This window comes from Enhydra lutris, unplaced genomic scaffold (assembly GCF_002288905.1).
Source record: "Enhydra lutris kenyoni isolate GAN:26980312 unplaced genomic scaffold, ASM228890v2 scaffoldscaffold21, whole genome shotgun sequence".
Lineage (NCBI taxonomy): Eukaryota > Metazoa > Chordata > Mammalia > Carnivora > Mustelidae > Enhydra > Enhydra lutris.
The window spans coordinates 67533532-67546003 of record NW_019154105.1 but is presented as its reverse complement, the minus strand read 5'-3'; the positions used below and the strand labels follow the sequence as shown (position 1 = coordinate 67546003).

At 51.0% G+C, this 12472-nt stretch overlaps 1 protein-coding gene across 1 annotated transcript in view; it reads left to right on the top strand.

Annotated features, from left to right (window-relative positions):
- LOC111149245 (huntingtin) overlaps nt 1–12472 on the top strand; it is a 140170-nt gene that overhangs the window by 66135 nt on the left and 61563 nt on the right. Inside the window, 5 exon segments of the mRNA XM_022506203.1 lie at nt 1883–2009; nt 3316–3443; nt 6148–6258; nt 10882–10959; nt 11449–11672. Of these exon segments, the coding sequence (XP_022361911.1) occupies nt 1883–2009; nt 3316–3443; nt 6148–6258; nt 10882–10959; nt 11449–11672 (668 nt within the window).

Sequence of the window (12472 nt, the reverse complement as noted above, 5' to 3'; positions counted from 1 at the left end):
GTCTCCCCACTTAACACCTTAGTGCCTCCTGCTGCCCCAGCACCAGCCTGGACACAATCAGCAGCTCCGGCCTCCGATTGTTAAACCCGGCAGGTCGGCTTCTGGCCATCATTCTCCAGAGCTGTGCTTCCTGCCAAGATCAGTCTTTGAGTCTTGTGGGTGCCTCTAGGGTCCTGTCTCAACTGCTGCTCCACACCCTTGGAGCTGCCACGCTGGTGCTGACACAGGTGCTCCTCCTGGCCTCTAGGTTGTCTCTAGTTTTTCTCTACCCTGGTTTCATCTCTCTGCCCACCACAGAGAGCCTCTAGGCTCTGTTCTAGGTTGGCCTCTGTCTCGATACTCCTGGGCAGGTGCCCTCCAGTGTGGCTCTGCAGCGATGGGAACGTGGTGTGTCTCAGCCAGCCGGGGCGGCAGCTGCTAACCACACATGGCGAGTGAGCACTTGAAATGTGGCCAGTGCAGCTGAGGTGCTGAGCTGCTAATTTTGTTTGTCATGTGGAAGTGACCACGTGTGGACCATGGCTCCAGTACGGGCGGGCAGTGCAGATGGTCACACGTCGGAGGCCCCAGCTCCGTCGTGGTACATCTGCAGAGATGTGTGATGCCTCTGCTGGGATGGGCTGCAGATCTCGAACATGAGTCTGAACTGCTTGGCCTCACCCCTGCCTGCCGCACTCCCCTCACTTTGTGCTCCGTTAGCTGGGAGCATGATGGTCTCCTAGCTCCTCACTGTTCCTTGTCAAGTCCTGAGTTTTCCCTGCTAAACGTCCTGCAGACCCTATGCACGTGCACACCAGTGTGTACACGGACGCATGCACATGCAGATCACACGTAGCTGAGCATGTACGTGCGTCTGTGCATGGGATTCCCCATTCTGGTGCCACTTGGCGGCCTGGTGGACATTCCGCCGCCTCTCTTTCCCTCCTCCTGCTTCAGACGGCATTCTTCATATCCTCTTAGTTGCAGCGCAGTTCCTGTTCCCCACAGCTCATCTGTTCGGAGCATAGGATTGCGTGGGTTTTCCTGTGCCCCCAGTCACATGGCCATCACCACAATCCATTGAGAGCCCAGGAAGGAACGCTATGCCATTTAGGTGTCACCCCCCCAAACTTCCCACGCCCCCCAGCTCCAGGTGGCCACCAGCTGCTTGGTGTTTCTATAGACCTGCTCGTCTCGGACATTTCACAGGAAGGGACTGTGAGATCCCTTCCGTCTGTCTCCCTCCCTTGGCAGGCGCTCCGGATGCAGCAGCCCCTGTCCTGGCTGGTCTGTCTGTCCCTGCTGCCTTCAGTCTGCTCTCCTGCGGCAGCCGTTTGTCCCATTCCATCCGCTTCTCTCAGACCATGGAGAGAGGAGCAGAGCTGGGGCCTGCCAGGCACGTCCCTGCCTGGGGTCCTCACCATGCCCCCATGCCAGCACCCCCACAGCATGTCCTCTGCCCTGTGTACAGGGTCTGTGGACCCTGAGCTGGGTGGCTTGTTAGCTTTAGTGTTCAAGAAGTTATTTCGTCTCTGAGCCCATTTCCTCATTTGAAGAATGGGTTTACAGCGTTGCTTCATACATTTGTCACGTCCTGGCTCCCGCAGAGTGCCCTGGCTGCTTGCTGCTGGGGGCAGTGGGCCCCACCTGGCTCTCTGAGGGGCCTTGCATCCTCGGTCACTCATAGCGCACCTGTTAGAAGGTTCTAGGTCAGTACCTGCCAGTGTGATGGCTGTGAGGGCTACAGCAGGTGCTCTGTGGATTGTGTCTGAACTCTGTGAATGAGGACTCACAGAAAAAAATGATCACATGTAGTTGGGCTTAAGAAATGGGAAGCCTTGTGTGTGACTTTCAGTTTCTGTGTTGGTTGGGCGCCCTTCATGGACTCTTGTTTTTATTATAGGCAGCCTTGCCATCTCTCACAAACCCTCCATCTCTGAGTCCCATCCGACGGAAGGGAAAGGAGAAAGAACCCGGAGAGCCAGCCTCTGTGCCCTTGAGCCCCAAGAAAGGCAGTGAAGCCAGTCCAGGTATGAAATGACAACGGGGAGGGCTGGGGCTGGGGCGCCCGCATATCAGCGAGATCACATTCACGCCCAGCTTAATTTAATAGCTTGGTAGTTTTTGGAAATAAAATTCACGTCAGTGAAGCCAGAGGAGTTTCCCTGGTTTGGTTTCAGATGTTAAATATTAATTCTAAATGTGTGTGGACCACATTCCCGTCTTGGCGTCACTCTCTGTCACTGGCTGACACGTGGCCGTGGTGGTCTGTGGGCCGCTGGCCCCCAGCAAGCCGTCCTGCCTGCCGTCCTTCCTGCCCCGCTTCTCCTTCTCTCCATTTACGATTTCAGTCAGGGAGGTATGTATGGATAGCCAGGAACAGAGCTAGTGGATGAAAGAGTTGGTTCTGACATGTGAAGATTAAAGCCTAAAGTGCCAACGTGGGGAACAATCATCTGAGTGAGAGGAATCCGACAAACTTAGATGTGTGGCGGGGTTGCCACCCCTGGGAGGGGCCGGGGTTTGCTTGGGGCCCTATGATTTCTGGACCGGCCGTGAATGGGCACAGGAAGGCCTAGGCAGGGTGAGAGGCGACCGACCTGTGCTGTCGTGCTCCCACCAGACCTGTTGGCACATCTCACGGTGCTTGGGGGGGGTCAATCGCAATCCTACCATGAGACACACGACGTTAAGGCTTTCGAAAAGTGCTCCTTTCTGAGGACTGTCGGGGCAGCGCAGGAAGCTTTACCAGCTTTGAAAGCTTCTGAACTTGACAAATGTAGTATGTCACTGATGGTCTTCCAGTGGATTAAAGAGGGGGGTGCTGTGAGTCAGTAATCTTTAAAATTAATCTTTAAATTTTGAGAACAGTTTTACTTAGTGCTTGGCATTTTAGTATTTACTATGGGTTGCGTGACGGTCTATTTGCCGTCTCCAGTCTGGAAGCACGCTGTTGGTGTCCGGGGCTCCTGGTCACCCTGGCCGGGCTCAGCCCCACCGTGCCACTGGGAGCCGCAGGTGCTAGGGGCCATGTGGGGGCTAGAGGCCACCAGCTTGCAGCTCCTCTGATGCGCAGCCAGGCAGCCACACTGTGCCAGATGGTAGCATGCTGCTGCTCTTCTTCTTTCTCACCTCACCTCATTGTTTTGGGGGAGATACTCAGACTCTGTTTATGCTTCTGTCAATTCCTTGTTACTTCTAAATAATTAAAAAGTCAGAGGAAGAATTTGAATTTATTCTGTGATCATACGTTTAAAAAATTGTTATTGCCAATAATCTCTTTAACTTGGCAAGTGTGTACTTTTGAGCTCAACGTGTATTTTGTGTGTTTTAAAGCCTCTCGACAATCTGATGCCCCAGGGCCTGTTACAGCAAATAAGTCCTCATCGCTGGGGAGTTTCTGTCACCTTCCTTCGTACCTCAAATTGCACGACGTCCTGAAAGCTACTCACGCCAACTACAAGGTGCGGCTCCTTTTGTGAAAATATGCACACAAATTTCTAATCGATCATGGGTGTCTTTCTTAAGATTGATAGCTTGTGTACGTACATAGATGGGCGTACAAGGAAGTCCATGCGAATCAGTAGTTTCTCCCAGTTTGTCTTTCAGCTTTGATTATGGTAGCTCTCATCACACAAGCATGGGAGCAGCGATCTCCGGGTCTAGTCGTGCTGTGTCTGGGCGTCCCGGGCTGCCCCACAGTCCAGTACGGGCTGGCAGGCCTTGGGCCTTGGTGTGTACACATTCTCATAGCTGGGATTTTTTTTATCGCCGTGTGGGAAGGATGCACGGGCGTGGTCTGCCCGTGGTGCAGGCTTGCTGTGCTCTGTCTCCCCCACACTTGTCCCCAAACCACGGAGGCTTCTCTGCCTGACACGAAGCCTGACACGAAGCAGAACCACGGGCTCAGAGGAATACAGGTGTGCAGCCGAAAACGTGGGCTTCATTGCCATAGTCCAGGCCCAGGGAACCCCGCCAGCAGTGTAGGGCCTGCCAACGGGCCAGGTGTGCAGATGCCCCCGAGGGCCGACCTTACAGACAGGTGTCTGCAGGGAGAGCAGTCTGCTTGTCCACTCTGCTCCACAGGTGTGTTTCGGCTTTCTCACGCTGAGACAATGAAGGAAAAATCTCCCGTGTTTCTCTTAGGGCTTTTCACTGGTGAGCTACCTGCTCAGTTGCCCCCGGCACTGTTTCCCTAGTGAGCCGTTTCTCCTGCACTAACTGATCTGAAACACAGCCTTTGCCAGATGCTGAATTCTTGTGGGTCTGTATTTCATCTACTGTTTGGTGACATCAGTCTGTCCATCTGTTCCTCTGTTAGAAGCATGCGTGCCCATTATGTAGTTCTGGAGCACATCTTTGAGGCAGTTAGTTCCCCTATTCTGCCTTAGAATCTTTTCTTGATGTTCCTTTATTTTTGTATTTGTGCACTAGAATAAGATCATCTAGTTCCAAAGGATCCTGAGAATATTTCCACTGGGGTCATGTTAAATTTATAGATTAATTCAGAGAGAACCAATATTGAGATGCGAAATACACCTGTCCAGAGTGTGGGACGCTTTTTTGTTTATTGAAACGTTCTTGTATGTGCCTCAGATGTACATAAAGTTTAAAGAATTTTAAAAAGAGTTTTTGAAGATTATTTCACATAGATTTTATATATTGACAAATATGTCCCCAGATGGTCATCATCTTTTGTTACTGATCAATATTTCTCAGTTTTTTTGAAAACCGTATATAAACCTCATCTGGCTTTTTTTCTGAAGAATATTGATGATTTTGAAAGGTACGAATCTTCAGCTGTGTTTGCAGCAGATTCAGAGGCTCTCTTTTGTCTGCGTTTCTCCTATCACCCACCCAAGTGGCAGGGGACACGATGGAAATCCTGCAGAGAGAAGGTGTTTTTTTTCTGCCTGTTTTCAACTCCTATCTCAGGTCCTGGGACCTTGTTGATGCTCCTGGCATCTACTCCATCCTTATCATTTCCCCTCTGGATCGCTTCTCGGCCTTTTGGCTAAGATCAGGTGCATTTCCCCTCTGGGACGTCCTGGGCTTCACGCTATACCCCATGCACCGTGGCCCCCCATTATCTCGGACGCCCACCTCGTTGGCGTGTTTGGAGTCCCTGGCACATGTGAGATTCGTCACAGCGTCTCTTCATTTCCTTCATTCCTCCTCCTGAGTGGCCGTGTCTGTGGCCCTCCACTCTGGCTCCGTTCTCAGCCCCCTTCCATGTCCTGTGGCCTGGTTCTCACCTGTGACCTCTGTTCTTCTTCAGGCTTGGGCTTTCTGTGTGCATGCCCCTTGCCCCCTCGCCCTGCCCTGCCTGCTGGAGGTGAGTGCCTTCTGTCCTGCCCCTGTGGGATGTGGCTCTACTTGTCCTTCCTCACACTGTTGGAAAGGCCCCTCCTGGTGACAGAGCAGCCACGGGACTCGGGCCTGCCCAGTGGTTGTCTTCCATGTGTGTCTCACCTGCTGCCCTCCCCCGTGGCCCAGGAGTGCTTTCTCTTTAATCATGAGGGGCTATATTTGAGTTCATGGAGCAGATTCTTTTCTCTGTTGCAGCGTTTTTGCTGGTTTTTATTTTCATAGTTGATCTCTCCCCTCCTGGCCCTTGTTCTTCCATGTTTTGTCTTTGGAGCTGACCCCTTCTCTTAGGCTGTTAAGTAGGGGAGTTGCATAACTGAATTCAACTGGGCCCTTTAGAATCCTAATTTAATCCTTCTTAAGATGAATTTAATATTTTGCTATAGCCAGGCTGAAAGGCGGTTTCTGGATTTGGTAATGATTCCTCAGGGATACTAATGTATTTAGAACAAGTTGTGTATTTTATATTTTTTGGTCTCGTGCTTATCAGATACTGGTTATAATGGACATTTACATTTTTTCCCCCTCAGGATAGAAGCTCAGAAATTCTTTCTTTCAATAGCATCGATGTAAGCTGGAAGATGCTTCTGAAAGATGCCGGTTTTATACAGCTATCTGGAAGAGGCGTTTCCTTTCCGAGGCATTTTCCCAGCACTGACAGCAAACAGATAGCCTGCATGGCATGTGTGTAGGGTTGCACAGCAGGACACCTCGCACCACATGGACGGCGCGTGTCTTTGTTGCACATGACAGACGGGACGGTGCAAGTAATCCTTTGTTCTTTTCCTCCACCTTCCCAAGGTTACCTTGGATCTTCAGAACAGCACTGAAAAGTTTGGGGGCTTTCTGCGCTCTGCCTTGGATGTTCTCTCTCAGATCCTGGAGCTGGCGATGCTGCAGGACATTGGGAAGGTGGGTGTTTGGTTTCTTGTCGTTGAACTGTAGCCACTGACACGAGGGCCTGTGCAGCTGGAATGCCAGCGGTCAGGCACGTTCAGAAGGCAGTAGTGGCTTGAGAAGCTTCTGCGTGTGTCCCGCCCACCCCCTGCATCATGTTGTAGCACTGGACTCTGGTGCTTGTCTTAGTCTCAGGCTGGAGGTGTTCTGCCTCTCTCCTCTCTTCAGTTTTCTGTACATTAGCTTAGACCCAGCTTATTCTAGAATATGAGTGGGTTTAAACTGTGCTGACAGTCCCTTTGTGTTTTTATTTGATCTTTGCAAACGGAAAGGGTGACAACAGATGTGGTGAGGGTGCAGGGCTGGCTCCTTTGGGCTGTGGGAAGCCACAGAGCAGTGGTAGACGCTCCTTTGCCGCAGCCCCAAGCCCTGTGTGCCCCACCATCGTCTGACAAGCAGGTGCTTGGACACATGAGAGTTCCAGGAGTTGTGTGGTGAGCACCGGTCTCAAGTGTCCACGCCCCAGGGCCTTGACTGTGTATCCACCTACCAGCTCTGGGGGCGTCTTAACCTTCTTCTGATGGGTTGCTCCCCCTTTAAACATGTCTGTCAAGCAAAGTACGGTATGCTGGTGAAATTGTTTTTATTTCTCTCAGTCTTTCTCTTGGCTCATAAGGACACCTACTTTTTTGTGATTACATACGGTATTCCGTTTCTTTTCAGTTCTCTCTTGTGGTTTTTTCATGTCTGTTTAGTGCATGAACTTGTTTTTTATGGCTAGATAGTGTGCTCTTGCAACTGATGCTCGGTTGTCACTCAGAGTGAGACTTGTCAGAGCTGTTCCTGATCCGGCCTTCCTGGGGAGACCTGCTATGTGTCTGGAGGCATGGGGCTCTTTCCTATAGGGTCCTTGGTCCTGGCGACCCATTGCTTTTCGTCTCTCTTACCGACAGGTATCTTGTAGCCTGTGGTCTGTGTGCAATAACATCGTGTGGCAAAATGGGAAATACAGTACAGTTTAACTTTGAATGTTAGAATGTTAGATATCTAACTTTGAATGATATATATGAGATTTTTAAAATACTGAAACTTTCCTTTTTCTTGGAATTCAGATGACTTTATAGTTTGTTGTTTTTGTATTTTTTCATTTACTAGGAGCATGGTTCCTTTTCTCTTGTTATCTTTTTATTATGACTTCCACATACACAGAAATAGTTGTTCTCCTGTGGCAGCCGGTGAATTTATCCCCTGGTGCATTCATCCCCAGATGGGAAAGTAAATAATGAAGTCCCAGTCTAGTAAGGGTTGGCATTAGGGGTCCTGATATTCCTGAAAACAGGGATATGCTTATATTTCTTCTTTTTTAGAGGTGTGTGTAGTAACTTCATCTCCCAACATCCTTGTATCTGCGGCAGGAGTGACTGCGCGTATCTGCGGCAGGAGTGACTGCGCATTTCCGCTTCTTGCCTTTGTCTTTATGGATAAAGAGTGTTTGCTTCCCCCTCCTTGCCTGCTGTTCCGCGTTGATCTGTTTTGCTGTTGATGACAAAGGCCTGTTGCAGCCGTGGTTTTGGCTTCCCCAATCCCCCATCAGTGCTCTGGGAGCCTCTTCTGCTTAAATGCTCAGTCTTTCTTCCTGGTCTTCTCAATGAGAGTGCGTGGTGGAACCCCCCAGGATTTTCTTTGCACGTGGACACCTGTGTGTGAGGAGTCTCCTTGGCCAGTCCCTACATGGGGAGGGCTGGGACCCCCTCCGGCCAGACATGCCGCCCAGCTGGGGGGAAGCCTGTCCAGGGTCCCAGGTGGCAAGATCAGGGTGTAGACCCATGACCTGATGCTTGTGGATTTGTGGCGGGCGCCCCAACCAGACACAGCCTCGCTGCCATGCACACAAGGGACGTGCAAGGACACATGCCGTCTCTGGCTCTGGGGGGCCTGAGCCCCACACACAGCTTGGGGGAGTGATGCCACCTGCAAAACATACCAGCAGCTTTCCCTCAGATTTCTGTAAGCTCATCTGATTATAGCAAGGGACGGCAAAGACAGAATTAAAAATAGAGTTGTTTTCTTCTGTTTTCCTAAATAGTAACGCTGGGGATGAAAAATAATCTCAATTCTAATAATAATGATAATTCAAATAATTCTCCTGATTTTTCCTCTTTTTTAGACCTTGTTTATTCCATACTCCATTTTTGTGTCCTTGAAATGTGCTGTGATTTGGGTGTTGGTGTTGTTTTGGGGCAGTCCTTTATGCTCATCTCCCATGTAACTCCCTGTGGCTCTCCGGATTGTTCCTTTGTTTTCTCTGGCTTCTGGACACTTCATTGGTTTTGAGTGATTTGATTTTAATGTGCCTCAGGGTAACTTTCCTTAGGTTTCTTGTGCTTCATTTTGTTGAACTAAGACCTCTGGCTTAATATTTTCTTAAAGTTTGGGGAATTTGGGGCCATTATTTCCTCAGATATCTTTTCTGGCCCTGCCCACTGGTTTTTATTCCCTCCTAAGGGGACTCTAGTTAGCTGCATATTTGGGTGCTTGGGGTGTCCTGTACGGGGCTCCCTGAGGCTCCTCTGGGTGTTTTTCTCATGTTCTGTCTGGTCTCACACTGCTCTTGTCTTCAGGCCCTTGAATCCCATCCTCTGCAGCGTCCAGGCTGTCAGCCCAGCTCACGCTCTTTCATCACAACATGGTAGTTTCATCTCTAAGTCTGACCTGGGTCTCTTTTTGGATCTTCTGTGTCTCTACTTAAGTGTTTGAGCACATGGAATATACCGTTGTGATGAATTCTGATGTCATTCTCTGCTAATTCTAAAATCCTGTCCATTCTAGGTCATTTTTGATCCCCTGGTTATACTCCTCATTATGGATCACAGATTGCTGCCTCTTTGCGTGTCTGGTCATCTTTGACTGGATGCCAGGCACAGTGAAATGTTGGGTCCTGGGCCTTTCTGTGCTCCTGTAAATCTTTTTGAGCTTTATTCTGAGATAGGTTTAAATTGTGTGGGAAGTTTACTCTTGGGTCTTGCATTTGCGATGTTAGTTGGATTGGAGCGATGCTCCGTCTTGGGCTAACTGTTCCCATGACAGAGGCAGGGTGCCCCATGAGTTCCTGTTCTCCCTAGTTTGGGGGGAACAGTAACTGTCCTTAGCTGTTTGTGGTGCCAAACACTGCCCTGTAACCCTTCCTGCTGATTCTCCCCTGGTCTCCGGGTGGGGTGGGGTTCCCCTCACGCGCTGTTGACCGATGCCCTGCCGACTCCCCGAATCTCTAGAGCCCACCCCGGGCAGCTGTCTCTGGCGGGCTGCCCTATAGACCCCTGCTGCTTCAGCTTCCCTGGACTCACAGCTCCTCCGGACTTGGGGTCTCTCTGCTGTACTGTGCCTCTCTTCCTTGTGCCCTGACCTGGACTGTCTCTCAGGGCAGTGGGCCAGTGCAGTGTTTGTCCCTGCCCCTTAGTTACTCTCCTCCAGTCCCTGCCCTTTGGGTGTCTTGTCACTGCAACTGCACCAGGGTCTGACGCTTCTTTTCGTTGTTTGGGTGACAGGTATAAATGGGCCCGGTGCCCTGTTTTGCCAGAAGTGCAAGTATGTATTCCACGGCACATTGGTGCCTGTGCTAGGACGTGCTCCTGGAGCTCCGTGGGTCTCCAAGGCTGCCATGGCCTCCTTCCTCACCAGTTTCCCGTGCCTCTTGAAGGGTTTGGTGCCACAAGTCCTTCATGCATGTTTTTAGGAGACCTGGTCCTTTGCTAGACACCTCGTGATCTGGAGGCTTGAGCTGTAATTCTTCCAGTTAACATTTATTAGACACCAGCTGTGGGCTCATAAAACCCAAAAGCAATGTGTCGCAAATTCAGCCTGCAGAATACAACCTGGAATGCTCAGAGTCTAATTTAATTTAGTAAATCAGAATATTAAAAATATATGGTCCTTGCATTTGAAACCAATGCAAGTCTGTTGTTTTTAGTACTGGAAACTGTCCCTCTCAAGGGAAGCGAGAGGCAGTGTGGCTGCTGTGAAGTCTAGCCCCGCTGACAGAATCAGCGGCTGCTGACCCTGCAGGCACCAAGGCATTGGGCCATTGGTGCCAAGTGCCTGGCCTGGCATCATCCTGAGAGCTCATGTCCTTGTCCTTCCCGATGCCCCAGAGGACACCAGGTGTCCTGGGTCTCATGTTTTAGGGTGGTAAAAGTAGTTTGCGAGCAGTTATGTGAAGGCAGTCATTTTGGTCACTTTTGCAGATCCCTTTAAGACCCTGGTGCGTTCCATAGTAGATCACAGGAGGCCTGGGCCTTGTGTTTGGCTGCCCGTCTGGAGGGCTCCTGACTCCTCCATACTCTGCATCCCTGCCCCGAGCACAGGGGCAGGAAGTACCTGGTGAACAGTTAGTGCCCTAGCAGACAAGCGAGCCAGCAAGCGACGGTCACGCCTGGTAGAGAGGCCTCAAGCAACGATGCTGCTGCCCGTGGTTTCCTCTGACTTTGTTCCCAGTGATGGACTGCAGGCTCCCCCGGCCTTGACTGATGCTTACGAGTTTTGTGGATGCTTGCATGTGTCTGCTGTCTGTGTGGGGCTCAAGGCGGGAGGAGGCCACTGCGAGTTGCTCACTTTGGTGTCTCACTACTTCCTCTTCTGCAGTGCGTTGAAGAGATCCTGGGGTATCTGAAATCCTGCTTCAGTCGGGAACCAGTGATGGCAACTGTTTGCGTTCAGCAGGTAAGGAAGTCCTTTCCTGGAAAGGACTTGTCCTGGAAAGCCATAGCTCCAGGCAGGAGGCTGTGATGCTGCAGGTCCCAGAGAAGGTGGTACTGGGGGTGTGTTGGTGGCCCCCAGTCCTGTGTTGGCTCACTGTGTTACCGGGCAGAGGGGTCCCTTTCCCAGTCCCCTTCAGGAGGGGGAGGCCCACCACTGGCAAGGGCAGCTGGACTCTCGCCGGTGTCCCCCCAGGGTTTTGTTTGGAATGCTCGGTCTCATTGAAAACCACAGTGAAGTTGAGGCTCTGAGGTTCTTTTGTACGACTTACCTTGCCTGGCACCACGCGGTGTCACGTGCTGCTGATGGTGATTCTCAGCAAGGATTTCTGTCTGAATTTTGGCTGACATGCCCCGTTAGCTTCAGCTGGGTAGACTCTGCCTGGGAAACGCTTTGTGTATTGTTCACGCTGTGTTCAGTCAGATGCTGATGGCTTCAACTCTCTCACTCTAGCTGTTGAAGACTCTCTTTGGGACCAACTTGGCCTCCCAGTTTGATGGCTTGTCGTCCAACCCCAGCAAGTCTCAGGGCCGAGCACAGCGTCTGGGCTCCTCCAGTGTGAGGCCGGGCTTGTACCACTACTGCTTCATGGCTCCATACACGCACTTCACCCAGGCCTTAGCTGATGCCAGCCTGAGGAACATGGTGCAGGCGGAGCAGGACCACGACCCCTCAGGGTAACCTTCCAGCTGTCCTGGCCGGGGTGCTCGTGTCGGCGGGTAGGGTGTGGGGGCAGGACATCTCCAGTAGAAACGTGACAGAGCGTGCGACGACAGTTTGTAAAAAGTAGAAAAAAAAAATGACCATGGTCTTCTCATACTCCCTTGTGTCTGAAGAACTTTGGAAAGTGTGCTTGTTACCAAGATGCTGGAGGCAAGGCCCTGCCTTCTAAGAAGTGTATGGTCCAGTGAGTAAGATGGCGTATGGGGGACTGTGTGACCTCGGGGACCAGGCCGGTGTGGGAACACCAGGCCCACTCCCTGGGAGGCCGCTGGGGCTGCTGTGTGGGATGTGGGATGTGAGACATGCTGGCCCCAGGCGCCGGTAGGGGGCACTGCTCAGGTGTGCACTCAGGTTGGTGCAGTAGTGCTGGCATCTGAAGGTGTCTGAGGGGCACGGGAGTGTCTCCTGTTAACAGTACTTGGCATTTTATAATGTTGTGGCTAGAAGTCTCCATTTAAATTTATGGTTGTGTTTTTGGTGCCTGGAGTAGAGTAGTTGTTGCTAAAATTCCTCTAATTATTAGGAGGTATTTGAGGTACTGCTCAGTGGAGTAACAAGGGGATTCCTGGTTTTTTCCTTTACATGGGTAGCGATAAATAGCTGGTTAACCTACTAGAGTCAGAAGCCCAGGAAAATGCCCCCGTTCCAGGCTTTGCATTGGTGGCTTACCCACAGTATATCCAGTTCCCAGGAATCAATCTCTTGAAATGCTTTGTTTAATGATATGGGGTATAAATAAGAAAGTAAGGAAGCC